Source organism: Heterodontus francisci, chromosome 6, assembly GCF_036365525.1.
Source record: "Heterodontus francisci isolate sHetFra1 chromosome 6, sHetFra1.hap1, whole genome shotgun sequence".
NCBI classification, from domain to species: domain Eukaryota; kingdom Metazoa; phylum Chordata; class Chondrichthyes; order Heterodontiformes; family Heterodontidae; genus Heterodontus; species Heterodontus francisci.
This window is the reverse complement of record NC_090376.1, coordinates 28,749,707-28,775,543: the sequence shown is the minus strand read 5'-3', so window position 1 is coordinate 28,775,543 and position 25,837 is coordinate 28,749,707. Positions and strand designations below refer to the sequence as shown.

The 25,837-nt window shown below is 41.1% G+C and overlaps 1 protein-coding gene across 3 annotated transcripts in view; it reads left to right on the top strand.

The window, feature by feature from the left end:
* The window catches only part of LOC137371212 (F-BAR and double SH3 domains protein 2-like), a 262,204-nt gene that overhangs the window by 22,913 nt on the left and 213,454 nt on the right, over window positions 1-25,837 (top strand). For all 3 annotated transcript variants that reach the window (XM_068033385.1, XM_068033386.1, XM_068033388.1), the window contains exon 3: window positions 6,054-6,099. In XM_068033385.1, coding sequence (XP_067889486.1) covers window positions 6,054-6,099 — 46 coding nt within the window. The remainder of the gene's footprint in view (window positions 1-6,053; window positions 6,100-25,837) is intronic.

Below are 25,837 nucleotides of genomic sequence, written 5' to 3'. Positions count from 1 at the left end.
GACAAATGGAATTCAACTTGGAGAAGTGTGAGGTGATGCATTTGGGGAGGTCAAACAAGACAAAGGAATACACGATTAATGGGAAAGCACTGAGAAGTGTAGAGGAAGTAAGGGACTTTGAAGTGAATGTCCACTGATCCCTGAAGGTAGCAGGACAGGCCGATAATGTGGTTAAGAAGGCATATGGAATCCTTTCCTTTATTAGCTGAAGTATAGAATATAAGAGCAGGGCGGTTATGCTGAAACTGTATAACTGGTTAGGCTACAACCTAAGTACTGTGTACAGTTCTGGTCACCTCATTACACAAAGGATGTAATTGCACCAGACAGGTGCAGAGGAGATTTCCTGTCGGGAGACATTCTGGTTTCTTTCCCATGGTGATCGCACAATGGCCTCGGATGTGGCTACTTTACGTCTCCTTTGTCTTAGAAGAAGACATTCAATTCTGGACTGTTTATATGATAGGTGTGAGATGGGGTTTATTATCACCTTTTGGCTTTGATGATTTGTTCTTTATCTTTGATAGACTATTTGAATATATAAAACGTTAATCCCCTTCTCTTTGGCCATTTTGGACCATTGTTCACTATTTAAAAATAAAGGTTCTGATTTTAAAGACAAAGTCTGTTTTCCAAAACTCTTTAGAGTTACTCTGTGAATCTTATATCTTTGCACCTCTGATGTGTGTGACACCTTCCCCAAAGGGGAAAAAATGAAATTCCTTGGATTTTGTTTTTTGGGTTCAGAAAAAGGAAAAAAGAAACATTAAGACAGTTTAGGGTCACATCACTTTACACATTGATTTCATTCACTCCTCGGGCTTCTAGTCTACATTTTTTCCCATCATCCTTTGTATGAAGTACCATCAAAAAATTGCATTTCTTTTGGCTGTGTTTTCAAATGGGGTTGTAGTTTCTCTCACACCACATTGTATTACTTTAGGAATGTTAATCTCCAGGAACATGTGATTGTTGGTGAATCCCTTTGCTATTTTTCTTTCTGAAATTGCATCGCTTCCCTTTTCAGCATCTGTGGAGAGAGAAAGAGAATTAACGTTTCAGGTCTGTGACCTTTCATCAAGATCTGGCAAAAGTTAGATCTAGTGAAAGGTGTGGGGGTGGGTGGGGGGGAGAAAGAAGAACAAAAGGGAAGGTGTGTGATAGGGCGGAGGGCAGGAGAGATTAAATTGCTGTTGTCATAAGATAAAAGGCAAAACGAGTGCTAATAGTTGTAGTATAAGACGAAGCATTAGTCCAGAGAGTGTTAATGGCAGTATAATGAACAGCTCTGTCTGAAAGCAAAGACATGAAAAACAAGTTTAAGACAGGTTTTTTAAAAAAAAATTTTAAAAATTAAAAATGGCAGTCATGCTCTGAAATTGTTGAACTCAATGAATCCAGAAGACTGACTTCCTCATCGGAAGATGAGGTGCTATTCCTTGAGCTTACATCAAATACTATCCTGATTGGAGCAGTCTGTCCCATGTACAGAGCTACAATCGTTCTTTTATCTCTCCAGTCAGTTCCGATCGTCTCCAGCACTATCAACAGCTTTTGCCAGTTCACTTTTTCATAATCCACAAAGCTTGTGTATGCTTCTTGCTGTTATTCTGTGATTATTTTGCTTAACACTCATCACTCCTAAAGCCTCTCTAGTTCCACAACCCTTCCTAAAACTGAATTGATCACAGCTGATGTAATGGCTTGCTTTGGCTATGAATCTATTTGCTAGGATCTTTAACATTATCTTGGATGCGTTTGTAATGAAAGTTATGGTACCGTTCTCTTCACATTTTGTGGTATTTGCCTTCTCCAATGGGACCATTATGCTTCTCAAAAAGTCTTCTGGCCATTCTACCTTAGTGTACCTCTTACATGTGAATGAAGTGGTGAAATCTTACAGAATGAAAATTAATGAATAAAAGACAAAAGTTATGAAGATTGGAAGAAATAATGATGGGAAAGCAGAGGTCCAGATAAATGGTCAAAAGCTGGAACAGGTATCACAATTTAAATACCTGAGAAGCATCTTGTCAGAAGATGATTACTGCCATTACAAAAATCAGAGCTAGAATAGCAATGGCAAAGAATGTATTCTCCAAACGTAAAGAATTGTTCAATTTAGGGATGAGTAGAGATCATAAGAAAAGAAAAAAAATGACCTTGGTGGTGGGCACATTATTAGAATCAATTCTGAAGGCATAAAGTGTCACTTAGAATGGCACGGATTAATCAGGGATAGTCAGCATGGATTTATTAAGGGAAGGTCGTGCCTTGCTAACTTAATTGAATTTTTTGAGGAAGTAACCAGGAGGATTGATTAGGGTAGTGCAGTGAATGTTGTCTACATGGATTTTAGTAAGGCATTTGACAAGGTCCCATATGGCAGCCTGGTCAGAAAAGTTACAGCCATGGGATGCAGGGGAATATGGCAAGTTGGATCCAAAATTGGCTCAGTGACAGGAAGTAAAGGGTAATAGTTAACGGATGTTTTTGCGAATGGAAGGCAGTTTCCAGTGGTATTCCACAGGGCTCAGCGTTGGGTCGCTTGTTGTTTGTGGTATATATTAATGATTTGAACTTAAATGTGGGAGGCACGATTGGGAAATTTGCAGATGACACAAAAATTGGCCGTGTAGTTGATGGTGAAGAAGATGGTTGTAGACTCCAGGATGATATCAATGGTTTGAGTGGGCGGAAATGGAATTCAATCTAGAGAAGTGTGAGATAATGTGTTTGGGGAGGGCAAATAAAGCAAGGAAGTACACAATAAACGGGAGTATATTGAGAGGGGTAGAAGAAGTGAGACACCATGAAGTGCATGTCCACAGATCCCTGAAGGTGGTAGGAAAGTAGATAGAGTGGTGAAGAAGGTATATGGAATGCTTTTCTTTATTGGCGGAGGTATAGAATACCAAAGCAGGGATGTAATGCTGGAACTGTATAAAACACGGGTTAGGCCACAGCTGGAGTATTGCGTACAATTCTGGTCACCACATTACAGGAAGGACATAATTGCTTTGGAGAGAGTACAGAGGAAATTTACAAGAATGTTGCAGCTATGAGGAAAGATTGGATAGACTAGGGTTGTTTTCTTTAGAACAGAGGTGGCTGAAGAGTGACTTCGTTGAGGTATACAAAATTATGAAGGTCTCCAGGGGCATACTTCGTGATTTCCTGTTTGCTGATGACTGCACATGTCTGGCTCCGAACTGGCAATGCAGCATGAACTTGTTCTCCAATGCATGCGGCAACTGCAACCTTATGATCAGCACAAAGAAAACGGAAGTAATGTACCAGCTTGATCCAGGAGAGCCCTATCTCGACCCCAAGGTTTCAGTCCATGACCAGAACCTGTCAGCAGCGGATAAGTTCACTTATCTCACAAGCAGACACACTGGAGCTGTCTATATTGATGATGAGACACATGCAACAATTGCCAAAGCAAGTGTAGCCTTTGTCGGACTTTGAACATAGGAACATCGGAGCCGGATAGGCCATCGGTTCTGCCCCGCCATTCAATATGATCATGGTTGATCATCCACTTCAAAGCCTTTTTCCCACACTATTTGCATATCCTCTTATGTCATTTGGGAACATCTGGGAACAAAGAGGAGTGAGTTTGTCTATCAAAAGTCGATACAGCAATATTTTTGCCCACTTTGCTGTACACATTGGACTGTGTACCAGCATCATGCCAAGAAGTTCAGCCACTTTCAATTGAGCTGCCTTCAGAAGCTTCTGAAGAGCATTGGCAGGACAAAATACCAGACACTGATGTGCTCACCGAGCTGGCATGCCAAGCATCCACACCATATTGAGAAAGTCACAACTGAGTTGAGCTGTTCATGTAGCCAGAATGCCTGACACTCGCTTACCAAAGTGAATCTTCTATGGAGAGCTTGAGTCTGGGGTGCACTCTAATGATGCTCAAAGGAAGTGCAACAAGGGCACTCTGAACGCTTTGCTTAGGAGTTTTGATATTGACCCAGAGTTCCAGCAGTTGCTTATCCAGCATCGTTATACCTGGTGCAACCAAATGGCCAAATATTTGGTCAAAGAGAGGTTTTAAGAACTGTCTTACAGGAAGAAAGCAAGGTAGAAAGTCGGAGAGGTTTAGGGAGGGAATTCCAGAGTTTAGGGCCTAGGCAGCTGAAGGCATGGCCACCAATGGTGGAGCAGTTAAAATTGGGGATGTCCAAGAGGCCAGAATTAGATGAGCGCAGATATCTCAAAGGTTTTTGGGGCTGGAGGAGATTACAGAGATGAGGTGGGATGAGGCCATGGAAGGATTTGAAAACCAGGATGAGAATTTTAAAATCAAGGCGTTGCTTGACTGGGAGCCAGTAGGTCAGCAGGCACAGGAATGATAGGTGAACAAGACTTGTGCAAAAAAGGACATGGGCTGCAGAGTCTTGAATGACTTAAAAGTTATGGAGGGTAGAATCTGGGACACCAACGAGGAGTGCCTTAGAATAGTCAAGTCTAGAGGTAACAAAGACATGATGAGGACTTCAACAGATGAGCTGAAGCAAGGGCGGTCAGGCGACGTTACAAAGGTGAAAATAGGTGGTCTTGGTGATGGCATGGACATGTGGTTGGAAGCTCAGCTTGGGGTCAGATATGATATCAAGGATGCGAACAATCTGATTTAGTGTCGGACAGTTTCCAGGACGAAGGATGGAGTCAGAAGCTAAGTAGTTGGAGCAGGGACCAAAAACAGGGGCTTCAGTCTTGCCAATATATAATTGAAGGAAATTTTTTCTCATTCAGTACTGGGTGTTAGATAAGCAGTTTGATAATTTAGCAACAGTGGAGGAATTGAGAGAGGTGGTGGTGAGGTAGAGTTGGGTGTTTGCAACATATAAGTGAAAACTAACGCTGTGTTTTCAGATGATGTCACCGAAGGGCAGCATATAGATAAGAGATAGGAGGGGGCCAAGGATAGGTCTTTGGGGGACACCAGTGGTAACGATGCGAGAGCGGATAGAGCAGCTATTGCAAGTGATGATCTGGCTATGATTAATAATGCAGATATACATTTAAGTATCATTGATTTTAATAACTTTAAAATGCCTAATTCAAAACCTTTGTCCATCTTCCTGTTTTGTCCATGCTATATATTTCCAGAACAGTAAAAGCAAAAGGTGTAGGAAATCAACAACTAAACTGAATAGAGAAAAGACTGCTTAATTTTTATGATGGACTTTTTTTCTTAGACACAGTCTGACGAGCAGGATCGGCTTAAAGAAATACAATTTGGTTTATGTAATTTGCATACAGATGAAACATGGCCAGAAACATTTGATGATATGGAAATCTTCTTCTGTAAATTCAGCTTGTTAGATCCTTCAATGATTATCCTCCAAATTACAATAATCATTTTTGTACAAGATAATTTGTAGAATTATATTAATCAGGTACTGTACTACAAAGACAATCTGCTGAGGTTTTCTATGAAGCATCTCTTGCTGTTCCACAAATGCACGAAAAATAGCGCTAAAATTTACATGGTTCTCATTACATCTGCAGGCCTGCCAAAAATATGTGACCTCATAAGAATGCCTAGCTGCATCTGTAGACCACAGTAAATTTTTATGTTCAAAAAGAAAACCAGAAAAGGAATTTATCCACCTTGTGGTCTGTGTTTAGTCTAACTTGAGTGAAGAGAAAAAGAGTAAAAACTAATCTGTAAATTGAGGTTTTAAAAAAAAAAAAAATCCTGTCGAAGATTTCATCTTCCTGATCATTGCAAAGGGTTCTATGTCTTCTGATGTTGTAGCCTCCAGTCTAGAGATATGTATTTGCTGTTTGTCATATGTCTCTTATTTACAATATTGGCTCTGCTATAAGGCTGACTTTTCAAATTATGTTTAAGATCAATGTATTTTTACAATGTTTTTCAGAGTTGAGCATTTTCCAATGTTAGAAAGAAATGCACAATGATCAGTCAAATTATTTTCTGGTTTTACATCTTTGTTTATATTTGTAAATATATTACTTATATTCTACTACTTTTCCAAATTGTCTTACCTTTGTTCTTTGTCTTCCAGGACTTTCAGTCAGAAGAGAATTGCAATTGAGAAAGACTATGCTCAGGTAAGGTGTGAGTGAATTCCTCTCTTTGAGTCTGAAATATTGTAAAATAGCAGAACCTATTTTTTTAAATTCACAAACCAACGCCCATTGTAAAGGGCTATTGCGTGAAGCAGAAGACAAGGTAAATCAGTAAGTGATGATTAAGTAAATCCAACTGTGTACTTTAAAAGCTTACAGTATGTAGGAGGAGGGAATGAGTAAGGGAGTAAAGAGTTTGACAGTTTTGAGAACCCATGAAGAAATTGAGTTCGGAGTATGTGACTATGTGATCAATTTTGATTTCAACAAAGTGAGGAAATAGGAGGAGGAAGAGTGTTGGCACTTGAGGACAGTTCAGAGGAACTGTAATGGTCAAAATAAATGAGAGATGAGAGCAAACAAGGGTATAAGATTTTTGTTGAATTATTTACAGGAGTGTTTGTGGTACTAGAAAAGCTTCTCATATGGGAACAGAACTCTAAGGCTTGGACAGATGTTGGCTTTATAGGGAAGTAGGTGTTTGAGAATGAAATAATTATTTGGTACAAAGGAAGATGTAGAGCTTCTTGAAGGTGTCTTCAGACAGTGGAGGAAATGTGGGAATTTCAGATGAGCTTGGTGAAGAATGAGGTTCGAGACATCAAAGATGAGAGGCACTAACCCTTACAAGAGATAAAGAAACTGTATTTGAAAAATTGAAAATTTTTTTATTACTTATTGGAGATCAAGTTGTAGGGATTCAGACATTGCACAGCAAGGTGACTGGATGTTATTCAGTACCCTAAACTGAAATTCTACAAGAACAGTTTTCATTTATATAGTACCATTAAGAGCTGCTGAATCCAGGAAAGGAAACATTAGAAGGAGTGGCTCAAAGTTTTGTGGAAGTGATTGGTTTTATGAAGATGTTTAAAGGTGAAGAAGTGAAAAACTTTAGAGAGGAAGTTCCAAAGAGTAGGACAGAGGCAGCTAACTCTGCCTTAAATGATGGCATGAAAAAATGGGTGGGGGACGGTGTGGCGGTGACAGGAAAGAAATCAGTCAGCTGAATGGAATGTTTGAGAATAAGGCTAATTAGTTAATTTGGGGGAAGACAAGATCTTGGAGAGACTGAAGGACAAGGATTTCAAATTTAGTGAATGGAAGGATTGGCACCCAAGGAGGTGATGGGTGAGTGGGTACTTAATGTGGGACACTATGCATGGCAGTGTTTTGTACAAGTCTGAGTTTATGGAGAATGGGAGGTGAACAAAATGCAACAAAGTGGTGGAGCCTGGAGGTGTTAAGTCATTATACATACCTTTAAGTGGCAGAAGCTGACAGTGTTGCAGAGGTGGAAGTAGGGGAATGTTGGGTTTAAGTTCATGTTTGCTTCACTGGTAACCTCACTGATTACTGCCTACCCTTTCCCAATAGCTTTGTTAATTCATTTCAAAGGTTTTAACTCTTCAACAGACTTATTTTTATGAAATTTTATCACTTTCTTTTGGAATCATAGAATGGTTACAGCATAGAGGGCAGGCCATTCGTCCCATTGAGCCCATGCCAGCGCTCAGGAAGAGCAATTTAGCTACTGCCACTCTCTTGCTCTTTCCCAGTTGTCCTGCAAATCTATTCCCCTTCAGGTGCTCATCAGATTTCCTTTTGAAAGCCACGATTGAATCCCCAGCTACCAACTCCATCCCTCTCCCTGGCAACAATCTTAGATTAAGCCGGTCTGTTTGCATTTGACCACAAGATGAGCTTCCAGACTCATATTCGTGACATCACTAAGTCTGCTTATTTCCACCTCTGGAGCACCGCCCAACTTTGCCCCTACCTCTGCTGATCTGCTGTAGAAACCCTCATTCATGCCTTCATTACCTTTAGGCTTGACTATTCCAATGCACGCCAGGCTGTTCTTCCACATTCTACTCTCCATAAAGTTGAGGTCATCCGAAACTCTGCTGCCCATGTCTTGACTCATACCAAGTCCCATTCCCCTATCGCCCCTATGCTTGCTGACCAACAATGGCTCCCAGTCAAGCAACGCCTTGATTTTTAAAATTCTAATCCTTGCTTTCAAATCTGTCCTTTACCTCATCCCTCTGTTTCTCTGTAATTTCCTTCATCCCCACAACCCTCCAAGATATCTGCGCTCCTCTAATTCTGGCCTCTTGGGCATCCCTGATTTTAATCACTCCATCATTGATGGTCGAGCCTTCAGTTGCCTAGGCCCCAAGTTCTGGAATTCCCTCCCTTCACCACTTTGCCTCTCCAGCTCTTCTTTAAGATATTCCTTTAAACCTACCTCTTTGACCAAGCTTTTGTAGCTCAGCGTCATCCTTTGTTTTATATTGCTCCTGTGAAGGAGTGTTTTATTACGTTAAAGACGCAATATAAATTTCAGCTGCTGTCGTCTCCACCATAGCTCTGGCGTGCATTCCAGATCGCAACCACTCGCTGCTTGTTGCCTTTGGTTCTTTTGCCAGTCATCTTAAATTTCTGTCCTCTAGTTCTCAAGCCTTCCTCCAATGGGTGATAGTTCTTCTCTATCTACTATCGGGACCTTTCATGATTGTGAACACCTCTATTAAATCTCCTCTCGGCCTTCTCTGCATCAAGGAGAACAACCTCAGCTTCTCCAATTCATCCTTGTGACTAAAGTCCCTCATCCCTGGAACCGTTCTCATAAATCTTTTCTGCACCCTCTCTAAGGCCTTCATATCCTTCCTAAAATTGGTGCCCAGAAATGAGACTGAATCAGTATTTTATAAAGGTTCGCCATAACTTCCTTGCTTTTGTACTCGGTGCCTCAATTTATAAAGCTCAGGATCCTGTATGCCTTTTTAACTACTTTCTCAACCTGCTCTGTCACCTTCAATGAATTGTGCACATATACCCTCCCAGGTCTCAGTTCCTGCACCCCCTTTGGCATTGTACTCTTTATTTTATATTGCCTTTCCTCATTCTTCCTATCAAAATGTATCACTTCGCACTTCTGTGCATTAAATTTCATCTGTCATGTGTCCACGCATTCCACCAGCCTATCTGTTCACTTGAGGTCTATTATTATCCTCTTCACAGGGGAGGCGGTGGCACAGTGGTAATGTCACTGGACTAGTAATCCAGAGGCACAGGCCCTGGGCATCCAAGTTCAAATCCCACCATAGCTGCTGGTGGAATTTAAATTCAATTAATAAAAAAAAAATATGGATTTGAAAGCTAATCTCAGTAATGGTGCCATGAAACTACTATGGGTTGTCATTAAAACCCATCTGGTTCACTAATGTTTTTTGGGGAAGGAAATATGCCATCCTTACCTGGTCTGGCCTTCATGTGACTCCAGACCCCCAGCAATGTGGTTGACTCTTAACTGACCTAGCAAACCACTCAGTTGTCGAGGGCAATTAGGAATGGGCAACAATCAGCGATGCCCACATCGCTATACTTTCAAGTTTTGTATCATCTGCAAATTTTGAAATTGTGCTCTGTACATCCAAGTCCATGTTATTTATATGTTTCTAGAAAAGCAGTGGTCCCAGTACCGACCCCCGAGAAGTCCGCTGTATACCTTCCTCCAGACCGAAAAACAACCGTTCACCACTATTTCCTGTCACTCACTCAATTTCATATTCATGCTGCCATTGTCCATTTTAATCCATGGGCTTCAGCTTTGCAGGCAAGTCTATTATATGGCACTTCATCAAACATCTTTTGGAAGTCCATATACACCACATCAACTACATTGTCCACAACAACCCCTTCTATTACCTCATCAGAAAAGCTCAAAGTTGGTTAAACACGATTTGCCTTTAATAAATCCAATGTGGCTTTCCTTAATTGATCTACATTTGTCCAACTGACTCTTAATTTTGTCTCGGATTATAGTTTCTAAAAGCTTTCCCGCCATAGAGGTTAAACTGACTGGCCTGTTGTTGCTGAGTTTATCCTTTTTTTTTTTGAACAAGGATGCAACATTTGCAATTCTCCAGTCCTCTGGCACTACCCCTATATCTGAATGGGATTGGAAGATTCTGGCCAGTGCCTCTTCAGTTTCCACCCTCACTTCCCTCAGCATCCTTGGAGGCATCCATCCGGTCCTGGTGGCTTATCAACTTTAAGTACAGCCATCCTCTCTAGTGCTTCCTTTTAATCAATTTTTAGCCCATCCATTATCTCAACTACCTCCTCTCACTATGACTTGTGCTTCCTGATTTCAGTCCTGAATAGCCTAGCTCTAATTTTAAGCTTATGCCCTCTCATTGGTAATTCCCCCACCAGAGGGATGGTCTCTTCTTTCTATCTTATCGAATCCTTTTATCATTTTAAACAGCTCAATTAGATCACCCCTCAATCTTGAATACTCAATGGAATCTAAGCCACATTTATGCAACCTGTCCTCCTACTTTAACCCTCTAACATTCAGGTGAATTTGCGCAGCCCTGTCCCAAACAAAGGCCAATGTATTCTTCCTTGGGTGTGGTGCCCAAAACTGAACACAGTGCTCCAGATGGAATCTGACCTATACAACTGCAGCATAACTTCCTACACTTTGTGTTCCACCCCTTTTGAGAAAGTGGCCAACAACACATTAGATTTTTTAAAAAAAACATTTTAACCTGTCTACTAGCTTTAAATGATTTGTGTACTTGGACTCCAAAAACAGCCCAAGAGAAACTAGGTACTGTAGAAAAGCATTTGAAAATACTCCAACTTAGCTTTCCAAGATAACCTCACAAGCCTACATTAGAATCATAGAAACCAAATATTATAAACTTGCTTGTTAGCTCTCACTCAGCAAGTGGACCACTGATTCTGACAGGCTTATCTTTCCCAGTTTTGGGGTAATGTTAATCTCCTTTCTGCCCCAGTCGAAACTAGGCTGGTAGGGAGAGTTAAACAGCTCAATTAGATCATCCCTTAATCTTCTCTACTTAAGGGAACAGAAGCCTAGTCTATGTAACCTTCATAGTTTAACCTCTTTAGCTCCACATTTCAAGAAGGCAGCTCATCGCCACCTTCTCGAGGGCAATTGGGGATGGGCAATAAATACTGGCCTCAGCAACGCTCACATCCTGTGAAAGAATAAAAAAAAAACACTGGTAAATCTGTGCTGCACCCACTTCGAGGCCGATATGTCATTGTTATGATGTAGCTCTCAGACTGAACACAGTAGTACAGATGGCGACTAGCCAGAGCTTTATATAACTGTAAAATATCTTCTTAGATTTGTAATCCAGCCCCCTTGAGATAAAGACCAACATTTGCTTTTTAAGTTGCTTTCTGTACTTGTGCACCAGCTCTTTGTGATTTCTGTACAGGGACCCCATTTCACTCTCCACCTTCACAGTTCCTAGATTCTCACTATTTAGAAATACTCTGACCTGTATTGGGTCTGATGAATGACCTCTCATTATGTCTGCCACAGTTTTGCCCACTCATTTCATCAAGTCAGGATAAGTCAAAATTTCCTTGAACTGAACATCAAGAAGATTATAGCTATAGGTTTTAGCGCTGTCATAAACTCCTTTATCACTAACTATCTCTCTCCCTTGCCTCACATTCTGAATCAGACTTTGCTAAACTTTTCTGGCTTGTTTGATGCAGAGTTTGGGCTTTAAATCCTACAACCCACCAGCAACCAAAAATGTTTACTCCTTCCACCCCTACATTTCCTCACTTCCCACCTTCATCTCCACTTTTGTCATCTCAGTACTTGATTTCTCCAACCACCTCCTTGCTGGCCCACCATTCTTCAACGCGTCATAAACTCCAACTAATCCCTCCTCAAACACTTTGATCTTTAATTCTGTCTTGCTGTACATGCTTTATTTCCATCACCCTAGCATTGTTGGGAGAGCCTGCAGCGGCTTCTGCGTTCTCTGGCAGCCCTTCCCTACACCCTACCGTCTTTATTGCTCTTTCCACCTTCTTAAAACCAATCAATTTAATTAAGATTTTGGTCACAATTGCTTCTTCCAACATGAGTCAGTGACAATTTCTCAATTTGTTTTTCTTCTGCCATTTTCTGGGGCAGATTCATCCACCTTTGTCTTGAATTTGCTGAAATAATCACTGCCTCCCAAAGTAGCCTATTCACATATCAACACCTTTGCATAAAATAGTTAAATCTCAATTATTTCTTCACCCTCCCTGTTCGAAGCTGAAGTTATGCCCTCTTGTAGAATCTGTGATTATTACAGACAAATTGCGATTTATCTTGTCCTTCAGGATCAGTATAAACTCAATCACTTCCTGAGATTTGTGCTCTTTTCCTCTCCTATACACCTCAAGATCCTATTTTCTCTCTTTAACTGCTGTACACACAAGAATAACATGCATTTATATAGTACATTTACTGTAGTATATGCCAAGGAGCTTCATAGGAATGCAATCAAAACAAAATTTGACACATAATGAGATGTTGGAGTAGGTGACCAAAAGCTTGGTCAATGAGAGGTTTAAGGAACGTCTTAGAGTGGGAGAGATATAGAGAGGCAATTCCAGAGCCTAGGCAGCTGAACGTAATGGTGGGCCGATGAAAATCAGGGATGCGCAAGAAACCAGTATTGGTGGAGTGCAGAGATTGGGCTGGTGGCTTCAGCAACCTATCCAACAGTATATCTCTGTTGACCTCTGAAATAATGCTACTTAGCTAATATTGCTGCGATCTATTGTCATTTCTCATTCTCTCTACATTTGCATGCATTAAATGACATTTACCACATCTTAGCAGAACTCCCCAAACTCTTCAGATCCTCTGTACTTAATTTGCCTGTTTCTGGTTGCTTTCCATCCTTTCCAGTTTTGATGATTGACAAACTTGGAATGTCTAATATAAAACCTGTCATAATGGTACAGATATAAAAGCAAAATACTGCGGATGCTGGAAATCTGAAACAAAAACAAGAAATGCTGGATTCACTCAGCAGGTCTGGCAGCATCTGTGGAAAGAGAAGCAGAGTTAACGTTTCGGGTCAGTGACCCTTCTTCGGAACTGACAAATATTAGAAAAGTTACAGATTATAAACAAGTGAGGTGGGGGTTGGGCAAGAGATAACAAAGGAGAAGGTGCAGATTGGACCAGGCCACATAGCTGACCAAAAGGTCACGGAGCAAAGGCAAACAATATGTTAATGGTGTTTTGAAAGACAAAGCATTAGTACAGATTAGTTGTGAATATACTGAATATAGAACATCAGCAAGTGCAAACCTGAAGAAAAACAACCTGAAAAAAACAGTGGGTAAGCAAACTGAACAAACTAAGATGAAATGAAATAAATGCAAAAAATGTAAAAAGGAATGCAAAAAAAAAAGGGAAGAAAAAATAACTAAAAATGACTAAAAATGAAAGTAAAGTGGGGGGCTGTCATGCTCTGAAATTATTGAACTCAATGTTCAGTCCGGCAGGCTGTAGTGTGCCTAATCGGTAGATGAGATGCTGTTCCTCGAGCTTGCGTTGATGTTCACTGGAACACTGCAGCAATCCCAGGACAGAGATGTGAGCATGAGAGCAGGGGGGAGTGTTGAAATGGCAAGCAACCGGAAGCTCAGGGTCCTGCTTGCGGACTGAGCGGAGGTGTTCCGCAAAGCGGTCACCCAGTCTGCGCTTGGTCTCCCCAATGTAGAGGAGACCACACTGTGAGCAGCGAATACAGTATACTACATTGAAAGAAGTACAAGTAAATCGCTGCTTCACCTGAAAGGAGTGTTTGGGGCCTGGGATAGTGAGGAGAGAGGAGGTAAATGGGCAGGTATTACACCTCCTGCGACTGCAAGGGAAGGTGCCCTGGGACGGGGATGAGGTGGTGGGGGTAATGGAGGAGTGGACCAGGGTGTCGCGGAGGGAACGATCCCTTCGGAATGCTGACAGGGGAAGGGAGGGGAAGATGCAACTGGTAGTGGCATCACGCTGGAGGTGGCGAAAATGGCGGAGGATGATCCTTTGGATATGGAGGCTGGTGGGATGAAAAGTGAGGACAAGGGGACCCCTGTCACGGTTCTGGGAGGGAGGGGAAGGGGTGAGGGTAGAGGTGCGGGGAATGGGTCGGACACGGTTGAGGGCCCTGTCAACCACAGTGGGGGGAAATCCTCGGTTGAGGAAAAAGGAGGTCATATCAGAAGCACCGTCATGGAAGGTAGCATCATCAGAGCAGATGCGTCGGAGACGGAGAAACTGGGAGAATGGAATGGAGTCCTTACAGGAGGTAGGGTGTGAAGAAGTGTAGTCGAGGTAGCTGTGGGAGTCAGTGGGCTTATAATGGATATTGGTAGACAACCTATCCCCAGAGATGGAGACAGAGAAGTCGAGGAAGGGAAGGGAAGTGTCAGAGATGGACCATGTAAAGGTGAGAGAAGGGTGGAAATTGGAAGCAAAGTTGATAAAGTTTTCGAGTTTGGCGCGGGAGCAGGAAACGGCACCGATACAGTCATCAATGTACCGGAAAAAGAGTTGGGGGAGGGGGCCTGAGTAGGACTGGAACAAAGAATGCTCGACATATCCCACAAAAAGACAGGCATAACTAGGACCCATGCAGGTACCCATAGTGACACCTTTTACTTGAAGGAAGTGCGTGGAGTTGAAGGAGAAGTTGTTCAATGTGAGAACAAGTTCAGCCAGGCGGAGGAGGGCGGTGGTGGATGGGGACTGGTTGGGCCTCTGTTCCAGGAAGAAGCGGAGAGCCCTCAAACCATCCTGGTGGGGGATGGAGGTGTAGAGCGATTGGACGTCCATAGTGAAGAGGAGGCGGTTGGGACCAGGAAACTGGAAATTGTCAAAATGACGTAGGGCGTCAGAAGAGTCACGGATGTAGGTGGGAAGAGACTGGACCAGCGGAGAAAAGATAGAGTCTAGATAGGAAGAAATAAGTTCAGTTGGGCAGGAGCAGGCTGACACAATGGGTCTGCCGGGACAGTCCCGTTTGTGGATTTTGGTACAGATGTTCACCATGGCAATTTTTTTTAACCAATTAAAATTTAACATAATTAGATACTCCAGATGGCAATCATAGTAGGCAATGCCTGTTGCTGATATAAAAACGGAAAATGCTGGAGAGAGCATCTGTGGAGAGAGAAACAGAGTTAACGTTTCAGGTTGATGACCCTTCATCAGAACATGCCTGTTGCTGATGGTGGCTTTCTCCTGCAATCCATGTAAAAAAAAAAAGCTTAAAAACTAATGTGGCGGAAATCACACCTGCCAAATGGAAACATATTAATTTCGTCATATGGAACAATATTTGAACTTTTACTGGACATTGAACATAACTTGTTTAAAAAGACCACACAGCTGAATGGCTGAAAACATGGGTGCACATTTGCATTCTGAAAGACAGTTACATCGCTAGACAATGGGAGTGCTCCCTGATTCAATTAGCCATATGGGTTTTGTCAATAGTCATGATCAAAAGATATTGAGAGTCATTGTCTCATTGTCTGTGTAAGAGCCAACACTCCCCCCCCCCCCCCCCCCCCCCCAAGTGTGTCTAGTAAGCTTTGAAGAATCAACAACCCTCACAGGCGATGCAGTTTCAAAGAGCTGGTCACATGACTAACCTGCTGGCCAACTTAGGAATTGATTGAATTGTGCCTCTCAGAATGGTTTGGAGAGACTGCAATTTTGAAGACCAAAGAGAAGCAAGGTCTCACTCTCTTGCGCTCTCCCCCCCCCCCCCCCCCCCCCCATCTCTGTCTCTGTGTCTCTCTCTCAAAGTTCCTTGGACCCACGGAAGCAACTCCAGCCTCAAGACAGAAGACCCCTGAAGCCTTCTGGCACCAGCGAAACAAGTTTGAAAGTGTGCACTGGGGCCCAATGAGAACTGCAAGGTCTTTACATCCAAACCAAAAACTGTAACTGAATTCCATCTACTATTCCAAACCCTCCCCCTTTAATTCTTTCTCCTCCTCTATCTATTTGTTTATTGCGTATGCATGCTGGCATGGTTGCGTCGCGTATTTTAGTAATATTAACTGAGTTAGAGTGTTAAGCTTAATAAACTTGCATCTTTCTTGTTTAAACCTAAGAAAGTCTGTCTGGTTCGTTTACAACTACAATTAGAAAGCAGTGAGCAAGGACTCAGAGGTGAAGATAAAGACACTGTTTTTAAAAAGTTAAATCCTGTTTCGGCCAAACCAGGAAAGGGGCAAGAGGGGAGCCTGAGACCCCTCCCTCACCTGGACGTAACACTAATGACTTCTTTCAAGTTTTTGTATTTTTGAGAACTTTACACAACTGTGTAACTATGATTTTAACGAGCACTTCTTGCAAAGCTGTTGTCGTTCTGTAAATAGACAATCATACCAAGATGTATTAACTACTTCAATGGGGCAGAAACGATGGAAAATAGCTGACTCTAAAGTACATTTAACTGTGACTGAGTAATAATTAGGCTTTTATATACTGGTAGTAAATTGATATAATGGTAAAAATATTATGAAATCCAATATAAGTTGCACACCTTCAGGCAAGTTTAATGCCCCTAAATAATAGGCAGCAATTTATACCCAAGTTAGCTTATAAGCAAGCTTTTGTCACATTGCCTCCCCTCTCGATCCTGGCAAGCAAAACTTGGTGTTTATATTGTGAGATTTATCAGCTGGGGACATTTAGCTGAGTGATGTAATGTTGTAATTTTATCTGGCAAAGGTACTCTCCAAGCATCTAGCAGGAATTGACTGTGCCTGTAACTGAACAGAAGTTGGCAAGAAGTACCAAAGTACAGTAAAAGTAATATGCATCAAAAATATACGACCGAATAATCACTGCAGTACATTATATAACCATGGGAAATAATTTTTATTTTCCCTACTGACACCAATTAGTTACCAAAAATTGTTATTCTATGCCAGGGATATCAAATATCTTCCTCACAGTAACAGTCTGATCAGGCCTCTGGCATGATGTGTTTAAGAATGGGATGTGATTCTCCTGGGTGCTGCTTCTAACAGGCTGGGAGAACTGCAACCCCACTGAGCTGGTTAACGTAGAAAGCGTTCTTTTTTTTTATTAATTCATAGGATGCGGGTGTTGCTAGCTAGGCCAGCATTTATTGCCCATCCCTAATTGCCCTGGAGAAGGTGGTGGTGTGCTTGGAGAGTTAAAGGGTGTACTGGGACAAGGGCATCAACTATGTACATGAAGGCATGGTAAGGGACTGAGACCTGATTGGAGAGATTCAAATGTGAAGTTTCAGGAAAGATGGGGGACAGATTTGAGGGGTGACAATGGAGAGGAAATGGAGTTTGGATGATGATTTGCAAGAAGAGGTGTCAAAGGTGTTTTTTTTTTTAAAAGAGGGTTGTTGATGTTAGTTCTGATAGGGCAATGAACAGTACCTGAGGAGAGGAAGATATGTACAACGCCAAGAAGGTAATGCAGAAAGTTAGCAGTTTAGTGGGGATAGGGTCAATGGAGCAAGAGATGGGTATCTTGAGCAAGATGATTTCTGAGAGTGCATGAGTGTTGTTTGTCTTCTAGTTTTTCTCCAGTGTGGATTCGGGGCCAAGACTGGGGGGAGCAAGAGGAAGGTTGGCTAGAGGCAGTAGAAGGATGGTTTCTATATTAGTCATAAAGAAGTCTGAGCTCCCAGCACTTGTTGGAGCCAAGGCTGGAGAGGCAAGGAAGAGAAACGGGTTATCTCTGCTCTCCAAGATGATTTGGGGGATAGAGTTTATCTCCAGGGACAGACACAAGGAACTGTGGTTGAATGGGAGTCTGGGGATAGGAAGACTCCCTTGCAAATTGGAAGTAAATGTTCAACTGTAAGGAGAATTTTTTAAAAAAATCTTTATTTCAACTATTAGCAATTACTGCAAGTTGCAAATGAACCTGAAAAGGTTCACTTTTCCAAGTCCAAGCTCTGTGGGCCAGTTGCTTTAGTATTTGTATTGTAGACCCAACCCATAGGTGTTCAATACAAATACTATATATATTCAGTTACATTTAAACTCGCTTACATCATTGCCTGAAGTTCATTAATTCTCTGCTGTTCTTAATTGGAGCACTTGTGGCTGAGTTTGGCAGGATTCATTTAGCTGGATCAGCAGAAATATGCTTTCTAATGATTAAGCAATAGCTATTTTCAATTATGGGAATGTTTGTGGACTGTAGTTTCTTTGCAGCAAGAGCAGTAAGTAGTGCAGTCGTAACCAGTGTTAGACTTCAAAACCGGTAATGGGTAGGGTGAAGATTCTAAATCTGAGACCACCACCTGCAATTTGCAACTTATGCGCCTTTCTTTCTTGCCCTTGGATTGTCATGTTGTAGCATTTGCCTACTGAAAGGAAAGCTGGATGTCCACCAGTGCTGTGACTTCCAAGTAAAAGACGCAGAAGTGTAGCTTGATTTCAGCAAAGACCTAAAGTTTCTCCATGCTTATATGTTTTTCATCAACAACACAATTATTATCAGTAAGCTGAACTGGGAAAAGACAACAGCATTAATGGGTGGCAATGCAACAGATGTAACAGGGAAGGTAAATACCAGCAGTGGCTAGTATGTGTTGAGATAGATACAACACTGAAACAGGTTTTCGGCCCACCAAGTCTGTGCCGACCATCAACCACCCATTTATACTAATCCTACATTAATCCCATATTCCCTACCACATCCCCTCCTCCATTAATCCCATATTCCCTACCATTCTCCTACCTACACTAGGGGCAATTTACAAATGGCCAATTTACCTATCAACCTGCAAGTCTTTGGCGGTCGGCGGAAACCCACACGGTCACAGGGAGAACTTGCAAACTCCACTCAGGTAGTACCCAGAACCGAACCCGGGTCGCTGGAGCTGTGAGGCTAACCACTGCGCCACTGTGCCGCCCATATAAAGTAGTTCATAGTATTAGAAATTGTGTCAAGATTTTTCTGTTGCAATATTTTAGCTGCAAATGTGTTTGACAGTAGTAATTCTATAGTGTTCATATCACAAGTAAGCAATGTCAGTTTAACATTGTGTTCAGGTAATCAATTAAAAGGTAGTGGAGAGTATTACAAATTGTGCAAACGTTTTCCAGTAAGACCACCTGTTGAACAAATTTCTATTTAATCAGTTTTAAGAAATAAAATGGGTCAACGTATCTTGTATACTACAAAAATAATTTTAAATTTCAGGTTATTTACTGGAAGTTCTACAGTCCTGCACGAGGAAGTGGATTCTGCAGGCATCCCCCCTCTTTTTTTTCCCCCCCACACCACCACCACCACTAACAATTAGAAGGACAACTTCTTTCTAACTTAATTTTTTTGAACAAAAATCTGTTGCGGAGACAGGTAGCTTTTGATTATTTTTCTCTTTTACCTTTAATAAAATAATGAGTTCTGAATTGAAGCCCTTGTCTGTCTTGGGTATATGTCTTCTGGCATAGTTGCTCGAGCATGGAATTATCAATATGGTGCACAGGGCACCGGCCATTTCTCTCCACGCCAACTAGCTCACCCCACCTTTGGTCACCCCAATAGCCAGTTTTTCCAAAGCAGGACATGCAAGTCTTTGTCCCAGAGTTTTGGGCCTGGTTCTTTTGCATCCTCTTGCAACACCTCTGGAAAAAGTGGATGTGGAGGTATTGGAAATGTCTTTCAACAGTGCTTTACAATTTCTTTTTAATTGAAAACAACTTTTTAAAATTAATTTAAGGTGATTTCAGAACCTGCAGCTCAGTTACCTCTCAGTGCCAAGCCTTAATCTGAGTTATGGCACTTTTTTTCTTTTTATTTAGTGTTGGATGGTTGGCCTGTGGGGTAAGTGATTGGCTGCGCCATAAACGAGGTCCCTGAATAGTCATTGAGCTTGTTGCCACATAGATTTTTCCAGCAAAGCATAGTGCAAGATGAACTGGGAGTACAAATTCTCAGTTAATGGCATGCATTGCACCTAACACTATTCCAGAAAATTCCAGTCCATATGCAACTCTTCAGTTCATGAGGGAAAAATTATGCAAAGATACATGAATTGTTTTTACTGAACAAATGTTGTGGATTCATCTGTCTTTAACACAGGAAATTTTTAAAAATTGTCTTGAAAACATCTTGCATGTTTCCAAAGATCATTGTATCTGCTATTGCCAAACTATTTAAATTTTAAACGCATGTTTAGGAGAATATGTTTGTGATGACTGTACATAGGTACTGTAGACTGTAAATCATAGACTGGCTTATCTCCCTTTTTATAGTTTGTAATGTGTATTTTACGTATGTTCCTCATACCTGAACTTTACGCAGAATTAGTGAACTGACTTCATTTTTAATGGTATTCAAGTACTTTATTAGTGCAGTGTATAAACTGTGTCTTTATAATCATACAACTGAGAGTTATGGCACATTAATTTTGATGGGGACTAATGCTGAAACCTGTTTGACAGTGTGTATCACACTGTTTAACTCCCGTTATAGCCCGAAAAGATTACCTTGACCCGTAAGAATGTTTCTCTGCATTTTGTTTCCATTCAACTTTGATATCCAAAGTTCTCCAGAGGATTGCATGGCAGTTACAGAACCAACCAACAAAAAAAAACAATGTAAATAAAATGTAATGGTATTGGTATATGTAACTAAGCTTTTCTTAAAGATACTTGGGGAATTCAGATGTCTCTATAAAATACATTTACTATGTATCACAAAAAAATGTATGATGTAGCATACCTAGTAGTTAGAATGGATTTAATTATTGAAATCGGCTTAATCCTGACTCAGCAGTCAGTATAGCCTGAGTATTAAATGCTGTGGGTTCGAGAAGTGAAAGTGTACTGTAAGTCTCAGTGTGTTATTGTACCACCTTGCAACAGTGTGGAACATTGTGGTAACAGAAGACGGACAAAGAAGCGCTGTGTGACTGCACAGCCCTGATTAGGAGTAGGAAGAGTCTGTGGGCTTTGTGGGCCATGATGTCACTGGGTAGTTAGAGCAAGACTGCGAACGTATTATGTAAAATGTATGAATAAAAAGTTAACATGGGCATTACAAGGCAATTAAATCATTCAGTGAGTTTGAAACTTGAGCATTTTCTTAAGAAATCCATCTGTGTTTTGGAACTAAGGAGTAGTCAGCTGTTAATTTGTTTGTTGTAATAGAGAGAGTAACCTTTTTGACATTCTCTATAGCCAACCATTCTTGCTCGTGAAATGGTTCAAAACTGATTATCATAATCTCTAGCCTCATGCTGTGGAATACCCTTCCATCGCCACTCACCAATCTCCCTCTCCTCATTTTAAGCCCTTTCTTAAAACCAACCGTTAGCAGTGGTGATCAAAATCGTAGTTAATTTTTCTTTTGGCTCAGTCTATTTTTTGATTACACCTCTCTGTAGAGACTTTGAGACATTTTTCGACATTAAAGGTGCTATATAAATAAAAAGCTGTATTGTCTACCATTTCTGTTTCTAGTAGGTATTTTAATATTTCATTACCTACTGTTAAGTAAGTGCCTCTGTGTTTTGTTAAATATATTTTTTGAGGATTCATATTTGAAAGATTGAAGAAATGTTAAACTTCGTAGTTTTCAAGGGGGTCATATAAAGACCACTTTGAAAAGCAGTCCCTGGAAATGTTTTTCAAAAGGGTCACTGAGAAGTTTTATGAGGAATACTAGCCTTTCTGGGAAACCACCTGACTTCCAGCTCAATAAACAACAGAGAACTTTGGACACCTGGAGAAGTTGTTTACAAACAAGTGGCAGGTCAAGATTGGAAGTCAGACAGTTGACCTCCTCTTCTTGGTTTCGCTTTTGAATTGTTTTGAGTTGGGGTTGAACTGTATAAAAAGGGAGAAAACTTCCAAGGATAGAAAAGAGAAGACCACAATCCAGCTCCGCTTTCCAGCATCCCTCTAAAAGACCCTGAGAAGTCCACTGTGTCAACTCATCTCGTCTCCTGTCTTTGAGGAAATGCCTGCTAAATTAATTCTCAATGCTGCCTGAAAAGAAGTGTTCTAAAAGGTCCCAGTGACCCATGTACGTGTACTTGAAGGCCAGACTGTATGCTGGTTTCGGGACACAACCTTTCTCATCTGCTGTTTCTTCAGGAATGAGCAAGTATTCAGCCCATGTTTTTTTTGTCTATAATAGCGCTGTTAAAAACAAAAATCCCATTATTTGTCTGGTTAACGTGTGTGTGTGTGTGTGTGTGTGTGTGTGTGTGTGTGTGTGTGTGTGTGTGTGTGTGTGTGTGTGTGTGTGTGTGTGTGTGTGTGTGTGTGTGTGTCCTCATTACTGGTTAGACTTGTTCTATAATAAACTGATAATTTTGTTGTTTATTAAAGAAATGTAGTTGGTGTGTTTTATTCTGGGATAAAAATACAGTCTATAATTGACCACCATCCAAGTGGAGGAAAAGTTTAAATATATTATGTGAGCGCTTCTATTTTGTCTTGTACAATATATTTTAACAAATTATAGTTGGATTGTTGACACTGATTCATCTGGAATCTTGAAGAGGCTGAACTTTGTGGTTGTTATAAAAACAAAAGGGAGGTCAACAGAAGGTTCCTAGTTTTGGCTAGTAAACAGTTACTGGAAAACATCTGTTTGCAAATAACCCAGCAGGTGGTTCTGCTTGTGACTCTGAAAGGATGTTTGCAAGGGAATGATAGGCTAGGATTTATGGTTGTCATGGGACTTGTTTCTGGAAAAAGTTGGTTTCATTTTGAACTGTTAAAGCCAGTTGGTTTGGCTAAAAATAGAAGGGAAAACAGAAGGAGTTGCTGTGTGCCTGCCAGGAGAAAACAGCTGATATTCTTTCTCTCTCTGAAGAATTCCTGCATCTTTAAAGAATTGCTGCATCGGTTTTACTATTTCTTCCTGTAGTCGAAGAAATCCTGCATGTTTGCAGAATCCTTGCATCTTTGAAGGAACTTTGCATCGAATGTGTGAAAATTGAAACCTTTGTTGCCGCACACCTGATGAAAGACCTATGTGAAGCCTTCTGTAGCTGCATCTCTTTTGAAAGTCTGCCCAGACTGATCATCAACATCGCCGGGAAAGAGCCATCGACAGCTGCCTTTGGGACACCTCACCAAAATGAAAGACTTCCAAACCTTCTCTTCAGTCTAAGTGTTTTTTTTTAAATTCCATTTCTTTGTAACAACTGTAAACAAAAAAATCCTTTTTACCTCGGTTAACCGGTTGGGTGTGGACAAAATTAAGGGGCTTTAATATTTCCATTTGTGTGTATGTTTTACTTCATTATCGGTTAAGACTTGATTTATAATAAATGGATAATTTAGTGTTTATTAAAGAAACGTGGTTGGTGTGCTTTATTCTGGGGAAAAGTAGAGTATATGAATGTTTCGGTAAGTGGGAAAATTTAAGTATATGTTGTGACCCGTGGAGAAGTGAAACTAGAATAAACAGTGCACCACTGCTGCCTCGGTTGTAACACTACCCAACTTGTACTTTAAAAAACAGATTGCCTTTTATCCTTAAATCTGCAAAAATATTTTAAGTTTGTAATAATTTCTAATTCACTGAATAATTTTTGAATAGAAATGTTCTGATCTAAAAGCATTTATCACTTAACAGTTTTGAACTTTCCTTTTACCGCCTCAAATTGACTTCGGAAATCATTTCATCCTGTATATTTAAATCAAGGTCATGCTAGTCACTTGAGCAAGTTTACATAACAATACATAGTTATTCACTGCCAACATTTGCATGGCTTACAAATGGCATGAATTTTGACATGAAAATATAGGTCATTGATTTATTTCCACCATTATTGGGCTGTCCAATTGTTACAGAAACAAATAGCCAGCATTTCCATTGACAGAGAATTCTCAAACTGGGATGTGTAGGGGAGGAAGTCACGTGAGTTACCTTGGAGATACTGAATTCTACTGTCTTGTAGATTGTCTCTTGTAATCCAATGGCTACTCATCTCACATCAAAATGGGGGTGGGAGTGGAAATATGAATAGTAATTGACAATGAGGAAAGGAGGAGGAAGATATGAACAAGCAAACATGCATAAGTGAAATTGTATTGACTGATTTATTTTAAGGAAATTTGTAACAATTCACTTCAGTACTCCTGGGCCTAAGGAGGAGAAAATCAGTCATAGTACTTAATAACTCCTGCTAGAAAGTGCCAGGGAGAAACATGATTAAATAGGAAAGCTTTACTGATTTTTGAAAGTGGCAGTTTCACAGTATTCTGTAGGTTATCAATGGGACTGCTGTAGGTGAGTGCATACTACGTTTAGAATAGGAGAGAATTAATTTGTCTATGTCTTGGGTTATTGGAATTGCAACAAGTTTATAGTGTAACTGGGAGCTATCGGATCAGCTGACTGATCCACTGGGCAGTGCCAGCTAATCTTGCTGTCAAGACCAGCAGAAGAAATAGCATTTGCTTTTCCTTCTCCTCGATAATTGAGAATGTGAATAATGGAAGCATATAAATTCAAGTTGCCTTGTACAGCAAAAAGGTACACCAGCTTCACTTATGCAATTTAGCACTAGTCTAAACGTAACATAGTAACAGTTGCCATCGAGAGGTCTAGTTACTTTGGGCTGAATTTTACAAGTCCCTTGACGCCGTGGGTTGCGGGGGGGGGGGGGGGCCTGTAAAATTCTGCGGGAGAGGCCCACCTCGACCCCTGACGTCGAGAAGGGCCCGCCGCATATTAGCGGCGGTGGGGGGACCTCGGTGCGGCACCCCCGCCACTTGGTGGCGGGGCCTTCATCTACATATTCAAATTAACCTAAATTATAAGTAAATTCACTTACCTGCTGGCAGCAGCTGACCCACGCCGATTTTACAGCCGCCATTTGTCGCTCACACGCCTTTGGAATGCCATATGGAGTTCCGAGGCGTGAACCTGGTGGGGAGGGGTGAGGAATAAAATTTTCAGGGTGGGAGAGGTGGGGGAGCGGGGAAAACACTTTTGATTGGTTGTGGGGATGGTGGGAAGGGGTTGGAGGGCAAAAGTTAGAAGGTTGGGGGTAAAGTTCAGGTAGGGAAAAAGGCAGGTTTTGGTAATATCGGGTAATGAAATGACAATTGGGCGGGATGGGGAAGGGTCCCCATATCATTGTTAATTAAAAAATAAATGAATACAGCACCTTTTTTTAAAAAAAAAATTAAAAATGACTTCTAAGGGCTTGGAGCCCTTTTAAAATGGCACGGCGCCTGCACGGTGGCTCTGGATGCAGTTGCTGGGGACGCAGTGGCCACCCCTCTACGTCTTCGGGGGTGGCTGCCTCACTGCCTCTATCTAAATCAGCCCCCGTGCGTAATATTGCGGGGGCTATGTGGCGGCACTTCCATGTCAAAAGAGCGCAGTGCGGCGCGCTAATAATATCCAGCCCTTTGTTTCAATCAATTTGCTATAAGATGTGAAATTTTAAAAATCTGTTTTTTGTTTGACTAGTTTTGCATGCCACTACTGATGAGACCTCTTGTACTTGGAGAATACACACTATAAATATATTTCAGGTGGCCAACTAGATATCGGGTCAGATTTTGACAATCACACAAGACAAGTTTTTTTTTTTGCACAGTATTACTCAGGTTATAAAAGCTATTTTGTACAGATTTGTACAACATACTCATGTTTGAGAGATCTAGTAAGGCACCAATTTATGAATCAAGTGATCACGTTGGTACATGGTACTCAAAAGCAAGGTTATGTTGTGTATACCATGTTAGAAATTGTATGCATTTTCTCCAGTTCTTTTCTTCCCCCTCCCAAATGCTAGGGTTCAATTTCACTAGCACTGGTAACCTCCTAACATACCAAATGACCATTTTTCACATTTGCACCTATTTGCTGAGTATCAACAGATTA